Source organism: Gordionus sp. m RMFG-2023, chromosome 3 (genome assembly GCF_954871325.1).
Source record: "Gordionus sp. m RMFG-2023 chromosome 3, tfGorSpeb1-WG-v2, whole genome shotgun sequence".
NCBI lineage: Eukaryota > Metazoa > Nematomorpha > Gordioida > Chordodea > Parachordodidae > Gordionus > Gordionus sp. m RMFG-2023.
In genome coordinates this window covers 17,529,652-17,546,483 of record NC_088777.1, presented here as the reverse complement: position 1 = coordinate 17,546,483, position 16,832 = coordinate 17,529,652, and the positions used below count along the sequence as shown (strand labels likewise).

Below are 16,832 nucleotides of genomic sequence, written 5' to 3'. Positions count from 1 at the left end.
AGCGTTGCTTCGATTGAAGATTATTATAAAATTAATAACCATCATTATACTACTTTTAGATATATTCATGACCCAAATCAATGAACAATTTTTTATTTATCATATGACTATCCAATTATATATTATTATCTCGCAACCCGCCTGAAGATATATTAACTCTTGATATTGAAAAAATTAAACATCTGACCCAATTTTATTCAGAGAATATTTTAGTATCTGATGCCCTTAAAATTTAAATTTTGGAATGAAAGATTAATACTAGTAGGTGATCTTCCAAACTTGGAGACATTGCATACATTAAAATATATTTTAAAGTTTTTTTCCCAAATATATTGAAAATTACTTTTATATTTAAGCAATAATACCAATAAGCACAAATGAGTAAAATATCTAATCATTACGGAGAATAAAAACCTATCTCAGAAATGCTAGATCATAAAATAATCACAGATATTTGATCCCCAACATAGAACAACTTATTGAAAATTGGCTCAATTGCAAAAAAAGATTAAATTTATATTTATGATTAAAAATAATGATATTTTGATTATATAATGTTTAATTTTTTGATTCTATTGTAATTTACCTACCGGGTTTTATTCAATATTATGCATAATTTATTATTTGCTCTTATTAATAATGTATTTTTATTGGTGTTTAAATTTTTAAAGCTCTAATAAGTTTTTGTGATTCAAATAAAATTCATAAAATATTTTTAAAAAATTTATCCGCCTGGTATAAAATTCCTGTTACACGCCTTTATCTAAGAAAACAAAATTAATAATATTAGATCAGAGATGTAAAAGACATACTCGCAATACCCGTAATGTTAGGAGACATACAAATTTTTAAAGATACACAGACCTCAAATTATGAGGTAGGGCGTAAACATTTTTGCTCGGTGGGAGAGTGGGTGGGGCAAGATTTTTTTGGTATGGTCTTGTAATAATATTATAATTAATATATTTTCTTAGTAGTAAAAATATAAAATGTAAGGGAAATGACCTAATAAATAATAATAAGAAAATGAAAATTGGTATTTTTCTAAATCTTTATTTTGGCTCATTTGGGATTTAACGAGGCATTAAAATATCATATTAGGCCATAGTACCTAGGATTTTTCTAAGTAGGGATTTAGGGTGGAAGTTAGGTGTTATCGTGTCAATTTCTATTTGCTTAATATTATATTTACAAAACTTTGCAAATTTTAACACCCCCCCCCCCCCCCACTTATGCAGTTATATATATATATGGGTGAGGAATTTAAATAGTATACATTTTAAATAAAGTATTTTCAAGGCTAAAGAGGAATTATTCGTAAAAGGTATATTTAGAAAATGATTGTATATATAAAATTGAACCACGGATATATAAAGCAATTAGGAGTTTTTTATTGTGAACTTCAAAAATTTTGAAAAAATAATTAGAGAATACCTCAGTGTCTGACTCTCAGTAATCGTCATTTAGGCGTGCTAAGAGAAAGACATTTTCTCAAATATTAAATTTTAGATATTATCAAATTAAATTAGGTTTCCGAGCAAGGGTCTCCCCAAGAAATGCCATTAAGATGTTTACTTCTCCAATTGATTACATTTTAAAATAATGATGTCATAATATTATTAAAATGAATTAATGTCAATAATATTTATAATGATAACGTGTCATTTATATATTGGTCGGCGATTACCGAGTGAGACCATTATTTTTTATAAGATCTAATCGATAATTACAAATGAATAAATGAACTAAATTTATTATTATCAAATAATATTCGGATTATTTAATTATTTAAAAAAGAAAGAATAAAACCAAGTGACAATTAATTATTAATATACTGTATTCTTTTTTTTTGTAATGATATCATATCAATTTTATAAAAAGGTATATAAATTTTGCAATATTCATCATTCTAATACTGTCGCCGAAGGCATTAAACAAATTATTAAAACAAATACCATCTATATAATATTTTAAACCTTTTTATTTGCTTCAAATCAACTTGAGCACCAAGAAATTTTTTTTTTAATTAATGAATAAATCTTTTAAATATTTAAATGATTCTTTGATTTTAAAAGACTATATTTTTTTTAAAGTTATTTAAAAAAAAGTTATAAAAGATAATTCTTATTTGTTTTTACATATCAAGCTAATCAAAATGTAAAATCGGCACTAAAGTTTATATAAATATAGATTACCAATTCCGATCGTTCTACCTAAAAGTCGCCTAATCAATCATAATTTATTTATATAACAAATGAGTAAGTCATGTAATATCAAACAAAACCAAACACTTTAAAAAATTGAGAAGAGAACCTATATTTTGAATATTTAATTTTTAATGATTTCTTATGAAACAAAAGTTTTTAATCTAAGGAATTCCATAATATAAATTTTTTTAAAAAAAATATTAGTTGTAATGCTCGTTGTTCTTTAAAGTCTCGTCTATTACATGGTAATAATCAATTTTTTTAAATTAGATTAAAAGGATTTTTTTTTGATTTGGAAGTTAAATCCTTCTCATTTTTATTTTTTAAATAAATGTTTTTACAATATTCGCTCCTTCATGGGCATATAATTAAATCCGATTTCAAGGGTTTAATATATGATAAAAAAGATAAATATTATGACCAATTCGAATTCAATTGACAATCATAACGAAGTCTATCTAAGTTGTTTCCAAAATTTTACTAAATTAGTAAGCAATGTACATCGACCAATTAGGTGATGATGAATCTTTAAAGGTGAAATATTCGTATAGTCAAAAATGCATGGAAACTTCAACCCTGGATCAAAAAAATACTACCGAAAGGAAATATAATGCCGATTTAGCATTCAGTATTAAAAAAATATTAAACGATAAAACCAATGCCAAATCGCAAAATTTATCTCCATCATTAAAAAGTTATAACATTAATGGTAAATATTCAAAATCACAACTATATCAGAGTGAACTCGGTAATAAGGTAATAAGTGATGATATTGGACTAGGCTTTTATCAATATCCATTATACCCGTTTTCTGACCCTCAGAAAGAAGATAATATGTTTCATATGATAGATCCCTATATAAAGTTTCCTCCAGATCACTTATCCTCCCTATTTAATCAGAAATATATTCACTACCCTTATAAGCAAAACTTGTACGAGAATAATTTTGCTAGCAAATCATGTGGGGAATATAATCCTAATATATATAAATATCTTTCTATGTTTTATTCCGCGCATAATATACAAAACGAAATGTCCACTCACATGAAAAAATGTTCCTGTAAAATGATTTGTAAATGTGAGATTTTATTCCGTGATAATCCCTTCCATTATAATAATAATAATAACAATAACACATCTTTAGCACGTTGCAATCCATTTTCCATTACGAATGATAAAGGGACTAAGCAAGAAAATTATATAAATCTAAACAATAATTCAAATATTCCTATATCAACAAATAGCTACGAGGGAGTTAGGTTTGATATCTCATTACGACATATTGATCACAAAGCATCTACATCTTTTAACTCAAATTCTATACAAAACCAAGAGAAAATTACATTTAATACCGAACCCATTTCTGAGTCAGATTACCCCAAATCTGGAACTAATTTATTAGATCCATGTTAGTCATTTACAATATATAATTCTCTATATTATTTTTCAAATTATATATTAAAGGAAATCAAATAAGTATTTCTTTTTATATTATAAATAATTTTTAGGAAATTATAATATTAATCGATCTGATTAATATATAACCATTATACTATTTCTAGTTAAATTTAATAATTTTTGAAGCAGTTTCACCAAAAAATTTACCTCCTACCATACAAACTTCCTTTTAATTCAAATAGCGAAAACGTCTTCACAACTCCCTATCCCCCCCCCTTAAATTTCTATATTATTGGGTCATACCCTCCCCTCTCATCCCCTCTTCACGGTAGAAGTATCAAAACTTGTCTAGTTTGATTTTTTAGAATCGTCTTATATTAATTGAGCTGAAGTTTTTCTATTTATTTATCATTACAACCTTCTTTTTTTTATAAGTTGAGCAAAAAACTATCAAATTTGACCAAAAACATGATCTCAATGAAGATCAAATTGAAAAATTTGTTCACTAATGCTACTTTTTTATAGTTCATCCCAGAAGAATAGGTCATCCTTATCAAAACAGAAATCCGCCTAAACGCAAAAAACCCCGAACTTCGTTTACCCGTGTCCAGATATGCGAGTTGGAAAAACGCTTTATCAGGCAAAAGTATTTGGCTTCTTCCGAGAGAGCAAATATGGCCCATTCTTTAAAAATGTCTGATGCACAAGTCAAAACCTGGTTCCAAAATCGACGAACTAAATGGAGGTTACCAATATTATATTCTTTTCTGCGTTAAAATTATTATAAAAAAATGCAAGTGGTTGGGTGTTGTATTAGAACAGAATATAACAGTCTATAGTACTAAAATTGATTATTTTTTAAATTTTATTTTTTTTTTTTGATAGTTTATGTCCCAAGCATTTAATTTTATAAAATACATTATATTATATAAAATATGTATTTTAGATGTTATATAAAAATTGAAATATTTATCAAATGTCCCAAGCATTTAATTTTATAGAATACATTATATTATATAAAATACCTATTATTTTAGAAGTTATATAAAAATTGAAAAATTTATCAAAAATATATATTGCCAGTTGTATATTGTATAAAAATGGAACATTTTTTAAAATACATTTCATAGTTATATAAAAATAATTATAATATAACACAAATCGGACGGAATAGATAAAAAAAATAATAAAAAACTATGGTTATTGTTATAAAGAATATTATACAAATAAAATAATAAGTGATTAAATAAAAGGATGAGCAATATTCACCATAGCGAATCTTTTCCAATATTTAATAACCTTAACCGAACATTCCTTAATTGGCTATCGTCAAACCATTACCGCAAAATAATGAATGTGTTGCGGATATATTTATTAATATAAAAATAATTTGTTCAGTAATAATTTACCCTTCAAGAGATCTTAAATCATAAGCAAAAAATAAATAATAAGGAGCGTAAATATTATCTGTTTCTGATGTTATGATATGGAAAATAACTTACAATTTCCTACTGGTCTCTCTAAGTTCTCATTTTTATAACTTCTGATATGTGACTTGACTGCCTTAACTTTAACTAAGCCGAAATCTGATTCTAATCCTCATCCACAAAACTTAAATAACTTTTAAATAGATATTTCTAATGTAAAGCTTTATTTATGGCATGTGTGATGATGGTTAAGCGTTGCTGAAATCATCGCGAATAATAAAATAGCTGTATTATTTGTTTTGTAATTTAATTATCACGAGGCGATGCGTTTATTAAAAACGAAATCTAACTCAAACCGTATTTAATCATAACTGTGCGAAATTATTTCACACCTTGTATGAACTACTTTACCCTTATCCATGATTTAATCTGAACTAGAAATAAAGAAAGAAACTAAAGTAATTCTATCCCCAGACCAGAAACTTTATTTCTGCACAAATTCCAACAAGAATTAAATTATAAAATATAACTGGACTTCATTAAATAATTGATCAACATATTCTTCGAATCTTATAAAATATAATTTTTAGAAAAGCTTTGGTAATACATGGTAGCCCTATAAAAAATATTAAAATCATTTAATATATTATCCAACCCCTTATTAAACTCGAGATTCCTAATAATTAACGTTTAAAAAAATAAAAGCTTTATCATTGACCATCTCATTTAATTAATCGTGATCAACATATTCTTCGAATCTTATAAAATATAATTTTTAGAAAAGCTTTGGTAATACATGGTAGCCATATAAATAATATTAAAATCATTTAATAAATTTTCCAACCCCATATTAAACTCGAGAATCCTAATAATTAACGTTTAAAAAAATAAAAGCTTTATCATTGACCTTTCATTCTAAATTTTTATATCTCATTTAATTAATCGAGTTTGAAAATTTTTAAATTTTGCATAAAGAAATGTAATTTTTTTTTAATGATACTTATATATTTTAAACTTAATATATGTATTGGTAGTTAGTTATATTAAACATTTATATTAAATTGACTTTATAATTTATAGAAATTGTTCTTCAGGGAATTATGTGAAGTTTATTTTTTTTTGTCCATTAATACACGTTGAAAAATATTTTTTAATTAATAAATTGATTTTATATATCTCAGGTCATTTTTTATTTTATCTCTTATCCTTCCCCTTTGCTAAGAACAGGATTATTAATAATAATTTTATAATTATATAATTTACTATACCATGGGATTTAATTGCGATGGGAATAAAAAATGTCATGTCTTTACTATTTAGATTTTTAAATTACTAAATAAAATGCTAGATATATTAAAGTAAATATCAAATAATATAATATATTTTTAGGAATTCTCATTTGATTAATAATTGTATTTAAAAAAAAGCCTATTTATTATGATAAGATACTTAACTTGCATTATATATAATATAATATAATATAAAAAGACTGCAGTTGCACCACTCTAAATTTTCTTTTACAAATAATATATTTTTCAAATATCCGGATTTTTAAAAAAAAAATTGTATTTTTTAAAATTTATTAGTTGATTAGGATAATAATCAAAATGATTATTAACTAAATTTAAATCAGTTTTCAGTATAGTTATAAGGCTATTCGTTGGTAGCATAATTATTTATATATGTTTTCCTCTTGGTAAATTTTTATTATTTTCTTCATTAATTTTATCTTTTTGATAATACATTGTTTATGATAAAATATCACCTAAAAATGTTAATTCTGAAATTCAAATTAGTAAACGTAATATTTTTGGTAACTAACTATAAAAATATGAAATGTAAACAAAACGAATCAAAAAAAATTATCCTCAAAAAACAAAATTTGACCAAATATGAAATTAAAAAATATTGAATATTAATTGATATTGAACCTTAATATAACTAATTATATTTTTTCAAAATAATATAATAAAAATTATAATTTTGAATCCCTTACTGCATAATTGTTCTTCATAAACTCTGAACAAGATACTAAATTAAACTAAAACAGTAAAAAATTATTTAAAGTTTCAATAAATATGAAATAAATGAAACTCAAAAACAAAAAATTTGATTTAATATTTTAAATGTAATTATCATATTTTTTGTTTATAATTATTTTCTTTAATCTACAAAAGAGCAAAATAATTTTGTTAAAGAAGGTTATAAAATAATATAAATGATGATAATGAATGAAGTGTATGAAATATCTCAAACTCAAAAACCTAAAATTTATTATTCCCTATTTTCTAAAAATGTTAATTACTTTATTACTCTACCAACTACTTCATAGAAAATTAAAAGTAGTTTTAGTACAATGAAACTTAAAAATCATCTTAGATCAACACTAGTATTCATTGGGCCCTAATCTTCGATAAAGAAACATTTTATTCAGATATCTAAGAAATATTTTTACAAAAACCTAGGAGATTATAATTAACATTTAACATAAATTAAACATATTTTGGCTATAGTTATGTTTTGTTTTGCACCACCCTGGAAAAATTTCTGCTGGGCTCCCATAAAATATGCGGAAAAGAATTTGTACAAAAATGTGAATTTTTTAAGAATTACTTATTAGAAAAAACCCCAATTTCCACATAAATTATATTAAAAAATTTAATTGTAAATTTTAATATACAAAAATTTTCTTAAGAAATATTTCATATAGACACTAAATTTACAATAAAATATATAATTTCATCAGTAGTGTGGTATACTAATAGCATTTAGTTAATTTAAAAAAAGGTTAAATCACGATTATAGCCAAACAAATATTACCAAGCCCTCAAGATTTTGACAAAAATATTTGGCCATCTCTTAGCGAGACCTCGAGGCTTAGGTAATATTTGATTGGCTAAAATCTTGATTTATTCGTTTTTTTTAGAATAAATCAACAACGATTCTTTTATTTTTTCTTTTGTGCAAATGTTTAGGTCTAAATATATAATAATTTTATTATATTAGCGATTTTAAATTTCTAAGAATGTTCTTTATGAATCAAGAGTCTTTAGTTTATTTGACTAAAATAATTATCCAAAAAGTAGTGTTGTTTAAAACCTCGATTCAGCCAATTTTTAAAAATTGATTTAATGTTTTAGCCAAGAAAATAATACCTACATAGGATTTTTTTTCTAATATTCTTCTACTGCTCCTCCAACATTGTAACAGTATGTGAATATTAAATTCATAGACTTTGAACTAATCTATCCTATGATTTATAATAGTCATCATTAACACCTGGGCAATTTCTTTACTAATACAATAATACTTTATGCGATTTTCATTATGTCAATTATCAATATTATTTTTCTTTGAAAGCGATTGCATAAAATCTTAGCATAGATGCAAAGAAAAATTGAGTTTTATTATCAAGTTTAATAAGACATCCTTTACTAAAGAGAAGTCTTTTTAAACCATTCTGCCATTTCACTAAGAGCACATCTATTAGACTCTACTAGCTTTGAAAAATAAGTACTAATTTGTTAGTGAAGGCTTTTTAAAAAATATTTTATTAATCTCCATTTTTATCCCCTACCCCCTCCATTGCTGGCCACGCTGATTTACTACTTTGTCTCAACAGCATATGAATTCACAACTTTAGAAGAAAATTTTTCATACATACATTTTTTAGAAATTTTAGATGTAAACGACAGTTCCGATATCCATTGGAATATATTTTTTTTATTCCACAATTTCAATAGTTTGGCAATTATGGAATGAGAGAAAGCTTGGCAAACCCAATTATTTTAATTTGAGCCATTTCAAAATAAAAATATTAAAAATATAAAAATTATCATGCCATAAACTCTAATAAAGGCCTATATATCGCAAAAATATTGATTGAAAATAATATTATTTATTATACTTATAGATTTAACACATAAAATATCTTTTCCTGTTATTTTTAATTTTATGAATATTAATATGTTGTTTAATACAGGTATTCAAAATATATATAAATCGGTTCGGACTATGGTCTGCCTCAGTCTATTTTGTGAATTATTTGATTTCATTTTTACATTGCTGTTAGATATGGTCTATGGAAATGGGTTCCAGACCGAAACGTGACCTTAACTAAAGAGTACAATTTAAACATTTTTAATAATTTATACATAACAAAAATTAATTTCTAAACTCATAATTCAAAGTGTAATGGAAAATATCCAATGATTCTTCTATCTATCTAAGGAATATGTAAAAAAACATTTTTAGGCAATAAAAAGTTTGTATATCTGGATAAAGTATATGGTTATGTGTCTAATTTATGACTTATATATTTATAATTAGTTTTATTTAATTTTAATGGTTTATAATACCAAAGATGGGTTATAATTACAAGGTAAATCCTCAACTAGTTTAATATAAATGTGTTATTATATTATTTTTAAGCGTGTTTAACATATGGTTAATGTTACATAATATTTTATAATACTTATCACTATCCTCACTCTATATGTCACAACACAACGATGTGATAATTAATATAAATTACATAATTATCCAAATAAAATTGTTTAATTTTTTTTATGTGACTAGGATACTTTAGTTTTTATAACTTTGTCATAAATTATAATTTGTCACATATTATTATATTATATAGTGCTTATATTTATAAAGTCTAAAACATTTTTTAAAGTTATGTTCTGTTTTTAAATAGCGTGATAATGTTTTGGAGCATATATGAAATATTTAATATACACTATATACTGGCTGGTATGCAAAGCCTCCCCCCCCTCCCCAAGCCAAAAAATTTAGATGCCGGGTAAAATATTTAAAAATATTACTATACATTTTATTGCATATATATTCCAATTTACATTTATTTATCACATATAAAACAGAAATAGATACGCTACTTATTTATTCTATAATTAATATCGATTTGAAATTTCCTTGGCGATATTTATCATACATTTTAAAATTACTCAAATCATTTAAAAAATTTTTAGTGCAAAACTAAAGTAATATATCAAAAAAATGACATCGATATGATTGAGACTATAAGAATGGCTGATTTGAGCCGATTTTAAAACGGCTAACTCAATATTTTATCCAAAATAATATTACGCAAGTTTGAAGATTTTGCTCATAGATGGCACAAAGGTCTAGACATCAATTAGCGAAATTTCGAGGTTTAGGTAATATTTTCTAGCTAAAATATGGATTTAGCCGTTTTAAAATCGGCTCAAAATGGCCGTTACTAGCAAAGCATTATTTTGAAACTTAAGGAAATTAGGGCAGACAAATTTAATAAATTACATCATTGTTGAGTCAAAAGCAGAGCTCTATGAATTTAATACCTCGATTTGCAGAAAGGTAAGCCTATCGTTCCAATATTGATATAAGGTCAGTCGAAGAATACTATAGAATAAATCTCTTTATACGCCTCTTGGACTTTTTAAAATGAATGAAAGCTTCTTAATTAATCAGGCTGTATTTGCAAATCTGCAAATATTATTACAGCAGAATCCTTCTGCATCTATTTCAAATCTTGTTAGAGAAGAATTAAATATTTGGCAGACTTTTATTATGAGGATGTTAAAGTATCCCATGATGCTTTACTAGCTGAATGCAAATTATGGTATAAAAGGTAAAATATGGTTGATGTTCTAAAAATTACTATTGATGCTTCGCATAATTTCAAACATATTTAAGACTTTTTTATAATGTATGATAATTATTATATATTTTTCTACCAGATTCCTTCGTTTACAAGAATAAAATTCTTAAGTAGTTGTGGCTCGATCAGCCGATTTTTAAAAACCAGAAGAATATTTCCTAAATCTCGAGATTTCTCTAATAGATGTTTAAACTAAAGACCTGCAATGGATGGGTTTTAGACAAAAAGCCCGGTAACTCGTTGTTTTAAAATTTATTTAATCCGCCCGCCTGCCTAATGTTTAAAAATTATTTTAAGCTGGTTTGGCTCTTTATTTATTTATTTTCATGTATTTTTAATTAAACATATATAATATGCGATATTATGAATATAGCCGAATAACAACACTAATTTTTAGATAAACCATATTTTTTTCATGAATACTTTGGAAATTTGTATTTGAAATAATTCTTAAGATAATTTTTGTGCATTAATATATTTCCATCATTCATTTTTATATATAATTTAAATTTATATATCAAATTTTATATGCTTGAAAGATTTATCCTTTTTTTACAATGTCCCCTTTCGAGACATTTATTACAATGATTCAGCCGATTATATACATTTAATATTTTTTAATAAATTTATATTTGAATTTGTGTAATAGAAATTGTCAATATTTTATAGTCACAAGTAGTGTTGTTAAATGGCTCGATTCGAGCCGATTTTTAAAAACGGCTAACTAAAGATTTTAGCCACAAAAATATTATTTGAGTCTTGAAATTTTGCTAATAAATATCCAAACCTTTGTGCCATCTATAAGCAAAATCTTCAGACTGGCCTTATATTTTTCTGGATAAAGTATTTAGTTCGTCGTGTTAAAAATCGGCTCAAATCGAGCTGTTCAATAACGCTAGTCACTAGTCTTAATAAATTTATGAAAAGTTGTTCTTAAATGACTTTTAGAATTATTTTTATAAATAAATTTAATTATTCCCCTCCTCCACAGTAAATTCCTGCGCACGCGCCTGACTGTATAAATACGCCATTATTTAAATCCTATTATGAGTATGATATATAATTCGTATATTTTATAGGATTGAGATAGTAGTCTATATAGAGGTCAAATTTTGGGTTCTAATCTTACTAAAGAGGATGTCACCGATCATATTGTTTTGGCACACTAACAACTTTGCCGATAATTGGCGTAGCCTGAACTTTCTTATAGGTTATTTTATGGGGAGCGTCCCTTTCATACTATCTTTTGGCTGATTTTTGGCCCTCTTTTTATTGGTATTCAGCCGAGGCACATCTATTTTTCATTTTTAATATTAATGATTTTTATTTAAATGTTTTTATTGAAAATTTAAAGCGGTAACTTTATTTTATTTGGAACCATAAAATTTTGCGATCAAGATAATAAAAATAGAAATATACCTATATTATTGTTTCTGACACCATCGGTGATTTAGGATCCACAGCCCGTGATTTCCTCAAAGCATTCAAAAATGCTCTTAATTTTTGGTGATTCTAAGGAAAGTTTTTTCCTGCGACAACGGATCATTCGAAATATGTAGATTACACTGTATAGCAATTCAAGGTGCCATTACTTAGATACACCTTTTCACGTTTTTTAAACATATTTTTTATTATAAAATTTTTATTTTCTTTTTTCAAGATATCGTTTATATTGTATCTCTGTGGCGTTACTAGCCTTTACAATCTTGGAGGCTCAAATATTATTTTTTTAAAATTTCTGAATTTTTTTAATGTTATTTTATAAAACTGACTTATGGATTTTTTTTAAAAATTCAAATTTTTTATGGAGTTTGAAACTGTGCCCCCCCCCCTCCCACTTGATCATTTTATGAATTGAAATCATTTTTAAATCAATAAAACAACTAAACACACTGATCTCCAATACAACATATGACATCTTAGACTAATATAATAGATGAAATGAGTTGAAAAAAAATTTGGTTAAAACCCCGTTTATTTAGATTATATTTAAAAAATAAATTTGCAAGCTAACCGTCAAAATTCTCACCCTCCTCCCCCTCCCACTTATGTCAATTTGAAAAATATTGTATAAAAATAACTTGTTCAAGAATTCCGTAATTTATTTTAGTTCCCAAATAGGGTTAGGCTAATATTAATTTATTCTAACCGGGATTTTGATAGGTCTAACATTATGAAAATATAATATCTTCAAAATATTTAAAGAATCGGTATTACAAGCATTAAGAGATATAATGATGCATTATATTATAAAGGGCAATTATAAAGTAAAAAATATCCTAAAAAGTGATTAAATACATATATTTTAGATAAATAAAAGTATAAGGCCAGAGAGGAGGGAATGATTAGGAAATTAGAGGTATAAATCTGGGGAGATTTTTAGGCTGAAGTAAAAACCTACATTGGGATTTCCGGTCTTTAAAGTTATCACAAGACAAGGCACTATATGTTGATATCAGGGTTGCTAGGTCTCTCATATTAAGTGATAGACAATCGTAAATATTAGAAATGTAATATTTACCACATTGATCAAACTTCCTAAATTTACACAAATCTACCATAAAATCTCCAAACAATTCATGAAAATGAATAAAAAATATAATATATTACGGTCGAATCACATAATCAGTCAATTCTCTTATTGACTGATTTAAATCTTAGTCAATTCTCCTATAGACTAATTTAAATCTTAGTCAATTCTCCTATAGACTAATTTAAATCTTAGTCAATTCAAGTATATTGCCAATATACAACTTCAAAATAATTCAAAAATTCTGGAAAATTCTTTAAAATTTATAGAATAAGTTTTCTATCCACACTGGAATGATTTTTTTGATAAAATCAGATTATTAAAATGTAGAAAACGCTTTAAGCAAATAATTCTATAATTTACTAACTTTAGATAATTTTTTTAAGGCTTTTTTTAAATCGAAATAATCTAATTTTTCCGGGAGTGTATTCCAGCATGTGTAAAATGCCTATCCTTTAAATCTTAGGGCAACTTTATAAGATATTACGTGATTTGGCTAACAATATGCGCATTGGTTGATTATGCGATATGACTGTAACATGTATTTCAAACATTTGTAAAATTATTTTCCTCCATCTTCCTTATTATGGCAGGAAAAGGTTGGATGCGGTTCAAATACGCCAGCAGTAATTGAATGGGGTCAATATATTTCTAGCAAGTTTATTCTTTCTCAAAAAATAATTTGTTATTATAATATTACCTTTTTACTAATTTTTTCATTTTTCCTGTCTTTAATGACTTAATGACTCTAGCTCATTAATTATCTATTGACCCACACAAAGAAGATAGATTGTAAATAAAAATCACTGTTAACCTAAAAATTTATACATGCCTGATTCAAGATATTATTCGAAGAACAAATAGCACAAATATTATACATTGTAGAGGGGAGTTATGAGGAAAACTTAGAAAAACACTTTAAATATATAATCCAATTTTAGTTAAAATAATAGTCTTTAAAAGGGCACTCAAGTTATCTCAAATGGATGTAATTTGGTTCTCCGGAACGTTCTCTCAAAATTTATCTATGATTGATAAACTGGATTATTCGTTTTAGAATAAAAACATTAATTTTTAATTCATATAAATATTCTACCTTTTTCATAAGGTTAAAAACAGCCTTAAAAAAAGTAAAAACTTGATTAGACAATTAAATATTGAAATTTAATTTCGGGAAATGGAATCAATTAACATATAGTGATGAAAGCCGATTAAAAGGGAATATAATAACAAATAATAATCTCTCTTTATGAGAAAGAGAAATAAAATTGAAAAAAGAAAAGGACTACGAAATTCCCAAAAATGTAATTATCTAGAGTACATAACTAGAAAGTGTGTGGGAAATTGTTATTTATTAATGACATTAAAAAATTTTACAACTTCTAAATATTCTTTTAATATCTAATCAAATGATTGATATTTTCCTCAAGGGAATAATTGCTTAGGGCATGCTTCCATATATTAAACATTATTAAAAATTTTAAACATATAAATTTATGTGATAGTCGTTTTTTTGAAACACGATTCACTTTAAAATTTTTTGGTGATTATGATATGACTAAACTAAGGGAATTAAATGTTTTAAAGTTTTTTATATGTATAGAAATGTATTATAACCCTAAAAGTTTATTCAAAAAAAAATTAAATTCTCATGTGTTTTTTTTATTACAAACTCACAAACTTTTATCAGATGATTATCTCAGAAAGATGGCCTCACAACTAATCCATGGGCCATGGGTAAGTTTCTCGATTACACCAGTATTACCATATTTTTCCCACAAATATAAATAGCAACACGCTCACTCGCTGAAACAAAAAATATAAACAAATATAAAACTTTGGATAACTTCATTTTTACTCCTTCCAATTGCCACTTCCATAAGTGGATATTTTTCCTTTAACAACTTCCTTTTGGCCCATAAAATACGAATCCACATATTGGAGACCAAGGAATTCGAATCTAAGAAAATAATTCCCCGGAAAAAAAATCCCCATTTTTTAAGATATTAAAAATTACAAAATTAATAAAATAAGAGAAAAAATTCCCCATAAAATATATCCATGGAATAAAAATACTCAAATAATATATTTTAAAATTTTGAAGAAATCAATTCCTTCTAAGAATTATTATTAGGAACTTTTTCTTCCGGGGAATTATATTCTGCTTACCAAGGAATTCCTTTTATCCAAATTGAAATATTTGTAAATATAATTATTGCGCGTTTTTAGGGACTCAATTATGTATTTCATAATTCTGTACCTCCACCCCCCCCCTCCCCTAAAATAATTTTGTATTTTATATATTGTATATATGTATAATTTTTAATTTTTAATATGTTTATTTAAAAAGAATAAAATTTGTCAATTTAAAAAAGGAAGTAAATCCTATGTTAAAGGTTAGAATTTCAAAATTAAACTTTTTAAATCTGAAAATTACTTTTTTTTACTTTGAATAGCCTTAAAAAAGCAAAACTAACCCATAGATTATAAATTTCTTAATGAAACTAGTCAGTTTCCTAATATTAACTGAGTAATTTTATCTATACAATTTCAAAATTGATTGCTTTATTCCTACGGTAAGTTAATTTTAATTTAGGGATATTCTTTTAAAATTTAAATGGGGTTTCCAAGAAATTTATAACTAAATAAAAAATAATTTTGTAATAATATGTGATTTATTTCTAATAAGAACAAATATTCTATTTAGACGACAAACAGCAGAAGAACGTGAGATCGAGAGGCAAGCTACGAATAAGTTGATCCTTAGACTACAAAAATCGAATAATTTAGACAAATCATTCTTCCAAGAAAAATCAAATCATTTACCTTTTTCAATGGAAAATATCGTTGAAATGCGCAAAAGCCCCAAAATCAAAAATTTATATAGTACTAATGATTTGATCCACAACAATAATAATAATAAAGACACCATGGTTCTTACCGTTCCAAATGATAAAATTAACATGAATGGTTATAATTCTGATATAATAAAACCCCTTCTTAATTCACGCGTTGACATTGCAAGTAAAGATGTTATACAGAGCAAAGATACAACATATTTTAACAAGGATTTTGATGAAACTCATTATAGTGAAAAAGGTCAAAATGTAACAGAAACCCAAATTTTAAAGGACCCATTAGAAAATAATAATAGTCTCAATCTCCTTACCAACACATTTTTCATACAAAAAATTATTAAAACTTATTAAAAAAAATAGAAATATATACACAAATTTTACATAAAAATTTAAAATGTTTAATATTATCTAAATATGAGGAAAGATTTTGTAATATAATGCATTCTATCTGAAGTTTTATATAATTGTTGATTTTAAACCATTTTATAGAAGCTAATATAATATAATTTTAATTATTAACGGATATATCTTTATACTAATAAAAAACTAGTCATCACACACACATTAATAACATGTATTTAATTTGAAATAAATAATAATTTAGTAGCCAATATCCTTATTCACACTTATAATATTAAATTCTGAAGATTTTCGAAAAAGCTTTGGGCTTTAAAATGTTTTTAAAGTTTCGGGCTCGGTAAAATTTTTTATGAAGGAAATTTAGACATAAATTTGCTAAAATAAAATAAT

General features: G+C 25.2%; 1 protein-coding gene across 1 annotated transcript; it reads left to right on the top strand.

Moving 5' to 3' along the window:
• Positions 1 to 2,522: 2,522 nt before the first annotated feature.
• Positions 2,523 to 16,491, top strand: LOC135926409 (putative uncharacterized protein DDB_G0282133). The gene is made up of 3 exons (XM_065462277.1): positions 2,523 to 3,615; positions 4,131 to 4,350; positions 15,932 to 16,491. Exons 1-3 carry the CDS (start codon positions 2,703 to 2,705, stop codon positions 16,431 to 16,433), a joined length of 1,635 nt encoding a protein of 544 aa, XP_065318349.1. The 5' UTR covers positions 2,523 to 2,702; the 3' UTR covers positions 16,434 to 16,491.
• The last annotated feature ends 341 nt before the right edge of the window (positions 16,492 to 16,832 follow it).